This window comes from Clytia hemisphaerica, unplaced genomic scaffold, assembly GCF_902728285.1.
Source record: "Clytia hemisphaerica strain Z4C2 unplaced genomic scaffold, Clytia hemisphaerica genome assembly, whole genome shotgun sequence".
NCBI lineage: Eukaryota > Metazoa > Cnidaria > Hydrozoa > Leptothecata > Clytiidae > Clytia > Clytia hemisphaerica.
In genome coordinates, this window is record NW_027104433.1 from 1,025,418 (window position 1) to 1,040,395 (window position 14,978).

Below are 14,978 nucleotides of genomic sequence, written 5' to 3' on the forward strand. Positions count from 1 at the left end.
AAGTGCTGTTCAATAATTGTTTTGCTTGCCTAAATAAAGATATATGGATAAATATTGCAAAAAATGTAAAAATGCTGACGTCAGCAAAACTTATTTTTTGAATAATAAATGTATGAATGAACACCTCTTGGCGAGTGCTATTGGTGTTTAAAAATTACGGAAAATTTGGACATGCCTCAAGGTATGTGTACACCTTTTTTCCGATTTTTTGTCAAAAAAAAATTTTTCAGTCAAAGTGAAAGAAAAGTTACTGGATTTCATTTTGGTAAAATCGCGATCTTAAAATCTTTTTTTGATCCAGAGTTATAACCATCTAAATTTCAAAACAAAGTTCGTCTTATGATGGATTATTTACTCAAAAAATAATTGTCTCTTTCGGAAACAACAAAGACAAAAGAGAGAATTCAGCTGATGCTTATTCTCACCTCTATTGAAGAGTAATATTTTTGACACATTTCACTGATTACTCAAATAAACAGCAATCATCTCGTTAAAAATTTCAAATTGATGTAGAAAAAAACGAAATTTTACCACACCATACTACTTTTAACGAAGTTAAAGTCAACCATAGCATTTAGATATCGACTTGATTCTTTTTTTATGAGATTTCCAAAAGATCAAACTTAAAAATTGTCTTAGGATTTTATTTCTAACCGAGTTGTTTTTCCTCAATTTACAGATAACTGAAAAAATCACATTTAAATTTACTTTTTTATCGATATTTTTACAAAATTTAGGATTTAAAGAGTTAAAGTCAATTCCAAAAAAAATCCCAAGACACTTTTTTAGTTCAATCTATTGGGAACATAGTATCGAAATTACTTTTTAAATATTTCCTATCTAATAGGAAATATTTGTTAAAACGGTAATTTTTCTTCTTCTCCTTCTTCTCCAAGTCTAACGCTCGGTTTTGGTCAATTTCGTGAGTTTGTACACGAGTCTCTTTTTAAATCAAGCTCCGGCGGTAAAAACAGTAGGATGTTCTTTTTTCGAGGCGGAAGACGTCATTTCTTCGAGAAACGTCTGTGGAAAATATCCGTACGGCGCTCCATTCTCCTTGTCGATCGGGCAACGTCGGCCGTTTAAGAAGCGTATTGTTGATGACTGCTTTGTTTCTAACTGTCAAAACAAAGATGGCAGAAAATAGACAACAACTTTTGCATTTGCTCTTTCGCTACTTTTCTTTGCTTTGGTTTTTATGCTTTGATGGAATGGTCGATAGTGAACTTTTCTTAATATTCCTTTCTGGATTTGATGTTTCGTTTACATTCTGTTGGTTTGGAATGAGCTGGAATGAGAGATGATACAATCTCTTATGGTCTTGGAAAAACAGGACATTTTATCAACTTTCACAACAAACTAACTTCAATTTTGTTTGTATATTTACATAAATCGTACGAAGGCAAGTGACTGTGAATAAATCTGACCATGTTATACCTGAAAAATTACATACTTGCAATATGAAAAAAGTTTGCATCCAACGAAAGCAATGCCAACAATGCTGTAAAGGCAGGCCACTGCCAACAAAACCTTTAATCCAAACTTGGTGAAACGAGAATCGACTCAATTGAATAAACATAAAACATTATATTTTCCAATAGGTGAAAAACTGTGATTTCACCACGTACGCTCTCTGAGCATAGCTCACACAATATTGCTCTTACAAAGTCTCTTATTTATACAAAAAATCTATAAATTTCTAAATGCAATTTAAATCCCAAAGGAAAATACTAAAACTAAAACGTGTAATTACAGAACATAAAGGCGATAAAAGACAATTAACTATATACAATAAAAATGATAATTCTCACTTCTCACGAGACACATTTGAAAATATACAAATTAATTACTGCACTGCGGCAGTAACACTCCCCACCGTCAAGAGTCCCAGCTCTTGACCAAAACAAACAATAAGCATTAAAACATTTGACCAGCAAATAAAGTTCAACAATCTTTTTGAAATCGTAAATCATAACCAGAGACAAATTAAGTGCATTTGTGTTCAACAGCGAACAACACTCTAGTTCCTGTAACATCATGCAACAAGCTTAATTTAGCGCCACTCCAAAGCAACACACTGCTTCACAAAAGTAACGAAGGCCCAACTCGAGCCTTCTCTGGTACTGATCTGATGATTTGTCTGACGTGCATACTTGCAATCCAAATGATTCACCAACCAAAAAGGAACATTTCGCCGCAATCAATAAGGTTGTCCAACTTCATTTGTCAATGTTCGAATGTAGTAACGATTACTTTATGTAGGTTAAACGTTTGAATTCAATCCATTTTTACTGTATACCAGCGCATTCACGTTCTGTAACAAAGTCTTTCCATGCCCAGAAAACAAATCAGCATACGATTCAATGAATAGTTTTTCACTTTGTGGAAAATATAATGTTTTATGTTTATTCAATTGAGTCGATTTTCTTTCACCAAGTTTGGATTAAAGGTTTTGTTGGCAGTGGCCTGCCTTTACAGTGAAAAACTATTCATTGAATGTGTCCTTACTGTTAATGCCACACAGGAACTGACATTAGGGATTGTACTCGTCAATAAACATATATTGTACGGCTAAAACAAAATAGCACAAAAACGAAGTTACAACTTTATCCTTAACAAAATTCACAAGTTCTAAGGTCTGTATTAACTAAACATACAAGACATGCAAAAGCCTCTGTACAAAGGTACAATAATTCAGTGTAGACAAGCATACAACAAGAGATGAATACAAGAGAACATGTAACATAGTAAGGACACATACCGTGGTTTTGTGGGAAGGCCATGTCAACAGTTCAACCAACTAGAAAGTCAGAAAGGGTTAGTGTACCCACTGAGAAGAAAAGGCTACTTGATTTAGAAAAATTGTACAAAGCTAAAGAAAGTAAAGCCAAAGAGATTTACAAGTTGATTTCAGAGATAGACACTATGCTCCAAACAGATGCTGATTCGAAAGCAACTAACGATAACGAGGCAGAACTTCAAAAGATGTTTTCAGAATTTTCACAACTTAACATCAGCAGCAAAGCCCTTATGACAGATGAGGAGGAAGTAGAAGTAGCTGATAGGCAAGCTGAAAAACTGAATGAGAATGTTCATGCACATCAACAGAGATATCACGAACATCTCCATGCAGCTTCGTCAATCAAGAGCAAGTCAAAGAAAAGTTCACAGTCAGGATCAAGGTCAAGTAGATCATCAAAGATCCTCGACAAGAAAGCCGAGCTAGCTAGCTGAGCTGCAAGTGCAACAAAAGTATCTAGCAGAGAAGCAAGAGCAAGAAAGACATCATCAAACAAGAGCAGTACAAGCAAAAGCAAAAGGAGCTGGAAGAGGAGGAGATTTCAATCAACAAAATGTACGAGCAGGCAGAGAATCTCAAGTTGAAATTTGAAGTTGAAAAGACTAAAGCTGCACTGAAGGTATTGGAAGATGAGGATCAGCCATGTCTCGATGATGATCTAGCAGAGATTGAAAAAGTTAAAAAGTACGACTATGTTTCCAAGTACCTGGAAGATCATGAAAATGCAAAGGCTGAGCCAGACAAAAGTGGGCCAGAGTATCACGTCAAGAAAGAACCAGTTGAGCAAGTCAACCACAGTACAGCATCAGAAATTCTGACCTTGATGAGAAGAACAAAAGCACCCTCCATCGAGTTAGAGGTGTTTTCAGGAAGTTCAACTGACTACCCATACTTCATTGCTACCTTCACACAAGTTGTAGAGGAGAACATTTTGAATAACAGAGAACGTTTGACATTGTTAGTCAAGTACACCAAGGGAGACGTAAAGGAGCTTGTGAAGTCTTGTATCTACTTGGCAGACAACATTTGCTATTCGAAAGCAAAAGAATTACTTGAGAGGAAGTTTGGAAGTCCTTTCAAGATAGCAGCTGATTATAGAAAGCAACTAGCAGAATGGCCAAGAGTGAAGCCAAGTGATGCTACTTCGTTGAATAGATTTGAGACGTTCTTGCTTAAATACCAATCATCCATGGCAAGTATCGGTCGAGCTATTGAGAACAGCCCAGAATTGTTACAACTTCTTCAAAGCAAACTGCCAACGTACCTACAAGACCGATGGAATCGTACTGCATACAAAGTCAGGTCCAAGCATGAAAGGGAACCCGGCTTAGAAGATTTTGTCGATCTGATCAGCAAAGAGACCGTACTCCTTGACGATCCGTTGTATTCTAGGGAGGCAATCAGTGACCTTTCAAAGAACACGAACAACAACAACAACAACAAGAGACAAGATCGACAAAGATTCAGAAGTAACCTCATCTCAATGGATAGATGCATTTGTTGTAATTACAAAACACCGCACGATTTGGAGAAATGTCAAGACTACAACAAGATGGATCTAGCTGACCGCAAGAGGTTCATTTTCCGCAAACGTTTATGCTTCTGCTGTTTGAAACCAACCGATTCTTCGCACAATGCCAAAAGTTGTAAGAACAAGCGAACCTGTGCTGTTTGCAGCAAGTCACATCCAACAACTCTCCATGAATACAGATTCACTCGAACGACACCACCATCAGCAAATCCTACTGTTTCGACTATCATTACTCCTCAACATCCACCACCTGCACCCACACCCGCACCGTCAACGTCAACGCAGACAACGTCCTCAACTCAACCGTCTCCACCAGTTATCTCTAATTGCATCTCCAACAGTTCAAAATCCGTCAGTTTGAGTATCGTCAGAGTCATCATCTCTCATCCATCAAATCCAACCAAGTGTATCGAGACGTTTGCACTGTTAGACAATGGCTCACAAGGTACCTTTGTCACTGAAGACGTCCTATTTCAACTCGGTATCGTTGGAACCAAGACCACCATTGAAATCGAAACCATGGCTGGTAGTCATCGAGAAGATACCTCGTTTATCAATCACCTTAAGGTTTCATCTTTTGACAGCACGGATATTATCAACCTTCCCAAGTGTTATACTCGTTTATCACTGCCTGCTGATGACAGTGACATTGCAACATCCGACAAAATCAAAAAGTGGACGTATATATCAAGTATCAAACATTACCTACCAAAGGTTTCTGAGAGAGCTGTTATCGGTTTACTGATTGGAACAAATTGTCCTAAAGCCTTGGAACCAATAGAAGTCATTCAAAGTGAAGGTGATGGTCCCTATGCATATAAAACTCGTTTGGGATGGTGTGTATCCGGCCCAATGAGCAGCAAAAGTAAGAATTCGTTTTCATCTAATCGTGTCAGTATTAATGCTCGAGAGACCATCAAAGATCTTTCACTGAAAGATATGATAATCACCGCTCAATCAATCGATTTTCACGAATCAAATGACTACCAAGTGGTATCCATGGAAGACAAACGTTTCATCCAAATGATGGAAAGCGAGACAACGTTTGAAAATGGTCATTATGTTTCACCACTTCCATTCCGATTCAAAGAAAAAGTAGTTCCAAACAACTTCGATCAAGGGTCATCAAGTACTACAACGAGCACATTGGTTGAAACGAAAACTATCCAAACAACCGAAAATGTATGAAGATTACGTCAAGTTTATGAACGACATCATCTCCAAAGGATATGCAACCAAGGCAGATAAACCACCAGCTGATAGCAAAACCTGGTATATACCGCATCATGGTGTGTACCACCCAAAGAAACCAAACAAGATCAGAGTCGTTTTCGATTGTTCCATGAAGGCAAACGGTTATTGTCTGAACCAAGAGCTACTACAGGGACCAGACCTAACAAACCAGTTGATAGGTGTCCTCGTGCGTTTCAGAGAGGAGCCAGTAGCAGTTATGGGTGATATCGAAGCAATATTTTGTCAGGTCAGAGTACCTGACGACCAACGTGATTATCTTCGTTTCTTATGGTGGCCAGATGGAGACCTGGAAAGCAAGTTGCAAGAATATCAAATGTGTGTCCACTACTTTGGTATCACATCATCTCCAAGTTGTGTCAATCATGCACTGAGACGAACTGCTACCGAGAACAAATCCAAGTACGGCGAGCAAGCAGCTGAAGTATTGCATCGTAACTTCTATGTAGACGACACGCTGAAGTCTTTTCCGGAAGAAGACTCAGCCATCTCAACAGTAAACAACACACGACTGATGTGCAAAGAAGGTGGTTTTCGTCTCACTAAGTTTCATTCGAATAGTCGTTCAGTTATCGAATCAATACCACCAGAAGAAAGATCGAAGTCTCTGAAGGACCTTGATATGACAACCGACACAATACCCAACGAACGAGCCCTGGGCATGCAGTGGTGCCCAGAACGTGATGTGTTCACCTACAAAGTTCAATTCAAAGAGAAACCATCAACACGACGAGGAGTTTTGTCGACCGTCAGCTCAATGTATGATCCGTTGGGCTTGATTTCACCCTTCCTGTTAGAAGGAAAGAAGATTCTACAAGAAATTTGTGCCAACAAACACGGTTGGGATGAACCACTCACTGAGCAGCAATTGAAACGATTCGAACAATGGAAATTACAATTGAAGTCCATCGAGCAGTTCGAGATCCATAGATGCTTGAAGCCAAAAGATTTTGGTACCATCGTCAACATATCCCTTCACCACTTTTCGGATGGGGCGGAGGAAGGTTATGGACAGGTATCTTACATCAGGTACTTGAACGACAAAGGAAGTATTCATTGCCAACTGGTGTTATCAAAATCAAGAGTCGCGCCATTGAAAAGACCTACAATACCTCGCTTGGAACTATCAGCGGCTGTTGTATCCGTCAAAGTTTCATTGTTCCTTAAGAGAGAGCTTGATACCACAATCAATGACGAGTATTTCTGGACCGACGCTCAAGTTGTATTGAGTTACATTTCAAATGATACCAGACGATTCCACGTATTTGTCGCAAATAGATCTCAATTTGTTCGTGAGAAGACTCAACTTGACCAATGGCATTACGTCCCAAGCAAACAAAACCCAGCCGATCATTCGTCGAAAGGTTTGAACCTGACAGCAACCGAAAAGATTAGACATTGGTTTAGGGGACCCGATTTCCTCTATCAGAGCAAAGCACAATGGCCAAAGCAACCTAACGTACTGAAGTTGACAAATGACGACAAAGAAGTAAAGAAGGTCAAGGTGCAAACGTCCAAGGTTCAAACGTCCAAAGTTCAACCAGAATTGATCGATGTTCTCGAAAGCCGCACTAACTCGTGGTCAAAGATGGTACGTATCATATACAGAATGATTCGACTTCGAAAGTCAAACAGGCAAAAGTCAGAAGTTGAAGTCAAACAGAAAGCAGAGAAGGCTATCATCAGATTAGTTCAACAGAAGGCCTTCCCTGACGACATCAACCAATTGAAGAAGAAGGAACCACTGAAGAAAACGAGCCCGATATATCAATTGGCACCATTCGTCGATGGAGAAGATATCCTTCGAGTTGGTGGACGTATCAACAATGCAACCAACATCCCATATGAAGAGAAGCATCCCATCGTGCTACCCAGACGATCAACAACAACAAAGAGTGTCATCCAAAAAGTTCATGAAGAGATGCAACACGGAGGGCGCAACGCAACGTTGTGTAGACTGAGAGAAAAGGGATTCTGGTGTATCAACGGTAATTCCCTTGTTCGTCACGTTCTTCATCAATGTGTATCTTGTCGTAAGTTACGTGGGAAGTCTCAATCACCAAAGATGGCTGATCTACCCGAAGATCGGTTACAAGATGCACCACCATTCACCTACGTCGGACTGGACCTTTTTGGTCCTTTCCTCATCAAAGAACGACGAAGCGAGCTCAAACGTTATGGTATTATCTACACGTGCCTAAATTCACGAGCTTGCCATCTAGAGAGTGTTAATTCTATGGACACTGATTCGTTCATCATGTGTCTACGACGTTTCATTGCAAGAAGAGGACCAGTACGACTGGTCAGATGTGACAACGGTTCAAATTTTGTTGGAGCTCGAAACGAACTCGTCAAAGCGATCAATGAACTGGACGATCAAGCAGTCAAGATTTATCTGATGGAACAAAATGCAGACTTTGTTTCCTGGAAGTTCAATCCACCATACGCAAGCAACTTTGGAGGCGTATGGGAAAGACTAATACGCTCTACACGTGCAATCTTAGATTAATTATTGACCACTCATGGTCATTCGTTAAATGATGAATCCTTTCGAACATTATTAGTTGAAATAGAGGCTGTCTTGAATTCAAGACCATTAACTGTTGAATGCCTCAGTGATGTAGAGAGTCCAACACCGTTAACACCAAATCATCTATTGACAATGAAATCTAGCATTGTCATGCCACCACCAGGACGTTTCGAGAAAGCAGACCTGTATTCAAGAAGGCGATGGAGGCGAGTTCAGCATATTTGTAACGAGTTTTGGTCACGGTGGAGAAAGGAGTATGTACAACACCTTCAAATACGTCACAAATGGAACGACACTAAACGTAATCTACAAGCTGGAGATATAGTTCTCGACAGCTGAGGCACAGTGTCTGTTTATGGTTCTCCTCAGGATGTTTGGGGTTTTCCCCATTTTTAGGTTTTTCAGTTTTTTCTGTGTTTTTCTGTTTGGTCCGTGTTTTCCCTTGTTTCCAGTCTCTTTTTGTTTGCAGTGTCTTTTGTGTGTCTTTTCAGTATCTATGCCATTATTTATTAAGTCTAATACATTTAGTAACATTTATTTATATATTTTGACTTTGTTCTGTAAATTATCAATGTTAAATGTTGGTCTGTAAATTACAGGTTTTTTGTTGTGATGTGTCATGTTGTCAAAATGGTAGCTTTTTCAATTGTCATGTTTTGGAGGTGTGTCAATGTTGTCATAGTGATGTCATGTTATGTTATTGTATTATTGTATTGTTATATGTTAACTCATGCATACTAATTGTCTATCATCTTGTGAATGTACTGTTATGTATAAAAGTATTGTGGATTCACTTGTCACTTGTGTATATGTTTGTCTAGTGGTGTGCTGGTTGACCTAGATGGCTTCCTAGCCTTTTTCACTGTGTCCTTAGTAAGTGTCTTTCTATGTTACATGTTCTCTTGTATTAATCTCTTGTTGTATGCTTGTCTACACTGTATTATTGTACCTTTGTACAGAGGCTTTTGCATGTCTTGTATGTTTAGTTAATACAGACCTTAGAACTTGTGAATTTTGTTAAGGATAAAGTTGTAACCCAGCCTAATTCCGACCCCCCAAATAACTGTTATGAAAAAAAATTCTATGTTTACAAACATTCCCTCTCCAAGTTGAACGATAAACTATTGCTAGAACTCTCGAAACAAAACATCTAACAAGATAGCTGTAATGTCAAGATGTCAATTAATGTAATTAAAAAGTGCGAGTTGTAAAAATAATTACCTTTTATTCTGGATCAGTTGCTCATGTTTAAAACGATAACAGTTTTGTAATAAAAGTGACTTGTGCGGGAAAAATACGAAACAACTTGGACTGGTTTCCATCAAAAAACAAACAGACTAAATTGTAAAAATGGCGCGAAGTTGAAAAAAGGGCGGATGCGGTAGCACTAATTTGAATAACAAACATCGAATCAATGAGGCGGCAACTATCAACGCCCTCTTTACCACCTATAAGTCCGGATGTTTATTTACGGAAGGCCCGCAATCGGACAGCTCTTCATTTAAGTGTACTCTTTGACGACATATATTATCTTTACTAGAATAGGAGCAAGATGTCATGTAATACATAATAATTGTAATATACGTTGTCTATTTGTATTCTTATCATGTAATATATAATATAATGTAATATAATGTAATATACGTCGTCTATATGCATCCTTACACAAAGTCCTAGGCCCCGCAATCAAGCCAAGTGCCAGTGTAAAGTAATAAAAACCAGGCTTGATAACGTAACGTTTCAAAATGAGCACGCTCGTACACAGACCTCTTTTATATTTTCGTGTGCTTTGGAAAATCAAAACATCTCGTTACTTTTTATGATGCTGTCACTACTGGCTGCGTTTAGACCAGCCTGGCATTTGTAATTGCTTGCAGTATTCTTTTGAATTCTATTGTTCCGCGCAATTGTTCGGTTTGTCAAATGCCTAATGATGCCAGTGTGTTGGCATTTCGTTGGCATTTGAAATGCCATTTTGAGCAAAAGAATCCCCTTTTCTGGCATTTCAAATCAAACAAAGGAACCAAAACAAAACAAAGAGAAAAAATGACATTTTTGATTTTTTAAAGTATTTGCACGTTTTTTATTCAGTTCTTTCTATAGATTGTAAAATTTGCAAGATTTGCCATAGCCTAGCCCTACGGCAAAAAGTTTCAGTCTTAATGACTGCAGTTTTTGAGAAATTCCATGCTTTTCATTGTTTGATCTGTCAAAGTTGAACTTGAGGGTATCACCCTTTCAGTAATGACTCTAAAAAGACGATTCCTTAAATGTCATGACAGAAAATACAATGGAAAAGCTATTAAAATCGAATCCCTCATGAGCAAATGCCAAATTACAAATGCCAGTTGGTCTAAACGCAGCCACTGTTGTCATTTATGACGTTGTGCATATTGCAATAAAAAAATATGTTTTGTTATAAGAAGCAATTATTGTTATTTGGTTCAATTGGTTCAGTGTATCAAAATCTCTCAGTTTAGTTGACACTTTGGTATCTTCGTTGCGTCACAGCGAAAGGTGTGTTTTTATTTTAGTTTGTATCTTTGAAAGACCCCATCGGCTTTAAGCTGGGCTGTCGGCTTTAGGACCTCTCACGGTACCTTAAAAGAAGAAATTTTGGCGGGAATTTAATTTGGCGGATGGCAGAAAAAGTTTTTTCAGAGGGAATTTGATCAGTGAAAGTTATCGTGACAGAAAGTGTGGGTGATAAACTTGGTGTGGAAGTATCAAAACAAATTTGTTGTCAAAGAGATTCAGGACGCACCCTTTTTAACTTTTTTGTTTTCATTCAAAATGACCGGACACCGATTGGAGAATTAGAGAACGCCCACCGCCTAACCGCCCATCACCCGATGGGATTAACAATTAACGAGTGTGTAACTTGCAGCGCGAGTGACGTCAAACGCTCCATTGTTTGGCCACTAATATGGTCTTCTTCGTTCCAGACATTCGCACGTGTTCCACTACAGATTTTGTTCATATTTCGATTTAAAAGGCTACTCGGTGCAAAAGAGAAATTGTGTATTTTTTAATACGTCGTTCATTAACTCAAATCAAATGACTTTGGAGGTTTGGTGAAATGGTGGCGGAATTGCCGTCCCATAGTGTTTTGTCAGATAGTCCCAAGTTAGAGCAGTTGATGGTAAATTTAGCGGAAATTTAATTTGGTGGATTGAATTTAACTTTTACTGCCCTCCACCGCCAAATTTAGATTATTGTTTTCTTCCCCATGTTATCTATTTTAAGGCAAATAAATTCCTGTCAAATTTAATTTTTCAAGCCAGCAGCCAAATTAAATTCCCTCCAAAATTTTTACTTTTGTTTAAGATTACTTCAACTGTATTATTATATAGATTTATTATAATTTATTGAAACTTTCTAGCAGCAATTTTTTATTGTACATACTATACAAACAAGAAACATTCATTGATATAAGTTAAACATGATATGATTTAAAAAAGTCTTCAAACTCGAGCCCTATAACTTGAATGTGTCCTTAACTCGAACGGTTTTTTTATCTCTTCAGAATAAATTTAGGATATTTTCACCTATATCCCTAATGTTAGTTTTGAAAATTGATAACTTTATGAAAACCTTTAAGATTTTAGGGATGACAGAAATAATATTATATTACATATTTGTTTCTGAAGAATATTTTTCAGGTTGATTCCAATCTCGTTTATCTTTACTAACATTAACTTAAAATCAACTTCAGCCATTTTGACATTAACGCAAATCAAAAGCACGTTGCTTTTTAACGATTTTACACATTCACAAATCACGTGTTACACTATTAAGCTTTTCATCTTTTACTTTTAAGCTCTTTAAGCTATCAGGCGACCTTCCAGCGCAGCTGGTTTATTAATATTAATCACACCCTTGTCTCTGTGACCCAGTGGGTGTTGAAAAGCCAGTGGGGTGAAACAGAAAATTTTCAAATTTCAGTGGGGTGCTGAAAAAATCGGAAAATATGAGTGGGGTGATCAAATTTTTCTTACTTTTCACTGGGGTGACATCAAATTTGTCCGACTCTTGGTAGAAAATTGCCTCCATAAAATGCTTTTTACCCACACCCTGAAACATTTTGAGAGTTTAAATCGTACAAGAATATACTTAACAAGTTAAGTCTATAATAGAAAAAAATTCACTTGTAATTGGAGCTAATTTATTAGCTTAGGTTAATTATCGAACCTGCTTGTCTCGCGCACACTCTCCCTTGGCTAGCATCCCGCCCTACCGGGTCAGTATTTCCCGCCAATACTTTAGGCGTACAAACTTTCGCGAGCAGAAACTTTCGCGAGGACAAAAAAAATCGCGAAATTCACGACATTTACTTTCGCGAATTTAACGGAAAAATATTTTTCGCGAGCATTAACTTTCGCGAATCAAGGTGTAAAATTGAGAATTTTCACATGAAAAAATGGCTTAGAGGGACAAATACTTCTACTACTGGATTGGCTTAAACATTTGTCCTTTGACTTATTAGTCTTTTAGCAGGCTAAAAAGCGAGGGGTAAATCACTAAAAATTAGGTGTACGAGATTTTGATTTCTTTTTGATTTTTGATTTCTTTTTGATTTCTTTTTGATTTTTGATTTCTTTTTGATTTCCTTTTGATTTCTGATTTCTTTTTGATTTCTTTTTGATTTCTGATTTCTTTTTGATTTCTTTTTGATTTTTGATTTTTTTTTTTGATTTTTTTTTGATTTTTTATTTTATTTTTGATTTTGATTTTGATTTCTTTTTGATTTCTTTTTGATTTCTGATTTCTTTTTGATTTCTTTTTGATTTTTGATTTCTTTTTGATTTCTTTTTGATTTTTGATTTCTTTTTGATTTCCTTTTGATTTCTGATTTCTTTTTGATTTCTTTTTGATTTCCTTTTGATTTCTGATTTCCTGATTTCTTTTTGATTTCTTTTTGATTTCTTTTTTATTTTTGATTTTTTTTTGATTTCTTTTTGATTTCTTTTTGATTTCTGATTTCTTTTTGATTTCTTTTTGATTTCTTTTTGATTTTTGATTTCTTTTTGATTTCCTTTTGATTTCTGATTTCTTTTTGATTTCTTTTTGATTTCCTTTTGATTTCTGATTTCCTGATTTCTTTTTGATTTCTTTTTGATTTCTTTTTTATTTTTGATTTTTTTTTTGATTTCTTTTTGATTTCTTTTTGATTTCTGATTTCTTTTTGATTTCTTTTTGATTTCTTTTTGATTTTTGATTTCTTTTTGATTTCTTTTTGATTTTTGATTTCTTTTTGATTTCTTTTTGATTTTTCAAAAAGGTGTACGTGATTTTTTTCAGTGATTTACCCCTCGCTAAAAAGTGCCATAAAAGTTACATTTTATTCAAAGTTTGAAGTTTTACAGATTTTCTATTTTGTGAAGAATCTTTCGCGAGCATAAACTTTCGCGAATGGCCCTTCCTAGAATTTTTAAATACATTTACTTTCGCGAAAAGGGCCAAAATTCGCGAAAATCGCGAAAGTTTCTGCTCGCGAAAGTATATACGCCTAAAGTACTTCTCCGCCATATTTCTTCTTAATGATCGGCCGACGGCAATTATCTCTGAAACTAGTACAGCAAACATAGATCCTACAAATCAGACTCCATTTGAATTCTCCACCTCTGACAAATAACATCAAAGTAATTTTACCGCCCACCCACCCAACAAATGTTTTTTTTCTTGGTTTGCTCCTCCTTTTTTCTTTTCTTTCAGGTGAACACTATGGGTCGATGTCATCAGCCAATTGCCACCCAGCGCCTCTTGTTGGTCTTAGAGTTTTTCCTGGTGGCAGGTTTTTTAGCCCAAGGACCGACCATTTGGGATGTGCTGTGTAAATACTAGCCGGTGGTTTCATTCTGAATCTGCCCATTTTAACATACTTTATTACCGTGATCCTCTACACTGGCTTGGTCGCTACCAACAGTTCAATAAGATATTTCTAGACTGGCTTGGTCGCTCACTGTAACATCTCCGCCACTGCTTACTCCACCCGAATTTATCACGCCTCTCCTAAACTACTCCCTTTTAAGTGATCTTGTGTAGACGAAAGGATCGTCTAGGTCGCTGCCAACAGTTCAATAAGATATTTCTACACTGGCTTGGTCGCTATCCACAGTAATTTCATACCTCAGATCCATGCTCGGATGCGATCCGCACATTCTCAAACATTTACACACTGGCTCGGACGCTATCCATAGTAATTTAGATGTCACACATTGGATTGGACGCTATCCGCAATGATTTAGGTTACTTGCACATAACTTATTTTCTGTTTTGATATTCTATGGCAACTAGGGGTGTTGGCTTACCTTCGGTAACCTTAGGGCCTTCTACATTCCTAGTGTCATTGTCCTGGCTGCTCAGCCCATACAGTGCACAGGATATTATGCTTAACTTGTTTGATTAGAGTTAAGGTACACAGCACATCCCCAATGTTACCCCAAAGCAATCCATCGATTTTCATGTTATTTCGTTTAATAAATTTCGACTCCACTCAATTATCTTGTCTTCATTCAATTATCTTGTCTCCCTTTATTGTCAGATCCATGCTAGGTAAAACGGGATCTTCATTTCGGACAACAGACTAAGTGAACTTAATTCAGCCTTATTCTTGATCCCCATTAGGTAAAACAGGATCACCATTTTGGAATACTACTCGTGATACTTTTACTGTGTTCATTTTGAGCAACTTTATCAGTCGTTTACCACAGGTCAGATAATTAATGAACAATAAACAATGAAACACTTATCAACCAAAATCGAAAAAGAGGGTTTGAGTTTACTAGAGTTGAATGGCTCCCCCAGGGGCTGGCGTGACACGTGAATGAGCCTTTTTTCTGACGTGAATACGTGAATTGGACTTT

General features: G+C 37.2%; 2 protein-coding genes across 2 annotated transcripts; both read left to right on the forward strand.

The window, feature by feature from the left end:
* The first annotated feature begins 3,353 nt into the window (after window positions 1–3,353).
* On the forward strand, window positions 3,354–5,519 carry LOC136820633 (uncharacterized). The gene has a single exon (XM_067076828.1). It carries the CDS (start codon window positions 3,354–3,356, stop codon window positions 5,517–5,519), a length of 2,166 nt encoding a protein of 721 aa, XP_066932929.1.
* Window positions 5,520–5,535: 16 nt separating this feature from the next.
* On the forward strand, window positions 5,536–8,091 carry LOC136820634 (uncharacterized). The gene has a single exon (XM_067076830.1). The coding sequence runs from the start codon at window positions 5,536–5,538 to the stop codon at window positions 8,089–8,091; it is 2,556 nt and encodes an 851-aa protein (XP_066932931.1).
* Window positions 8,092–14,978: the final 6,887 nt, after the last annotated feature.

Bases quoted from the DNA above. Each gene is read 5' to 3' on its own strand.
- LOC136820634 (XM_067076830.1), top strand. From the start codon at position 5,536: ATGAACGACATCATCTCCAAAGGATATGCAACCAAGGCAGATAAACCA.
- LOC136820633 (XM_067076828.1), top strand. From the start codon at position 3,354: ATGTACGAGCAGGCAGAGAATCTCAAGTTGAAATTTGAAGTTGAAAAG.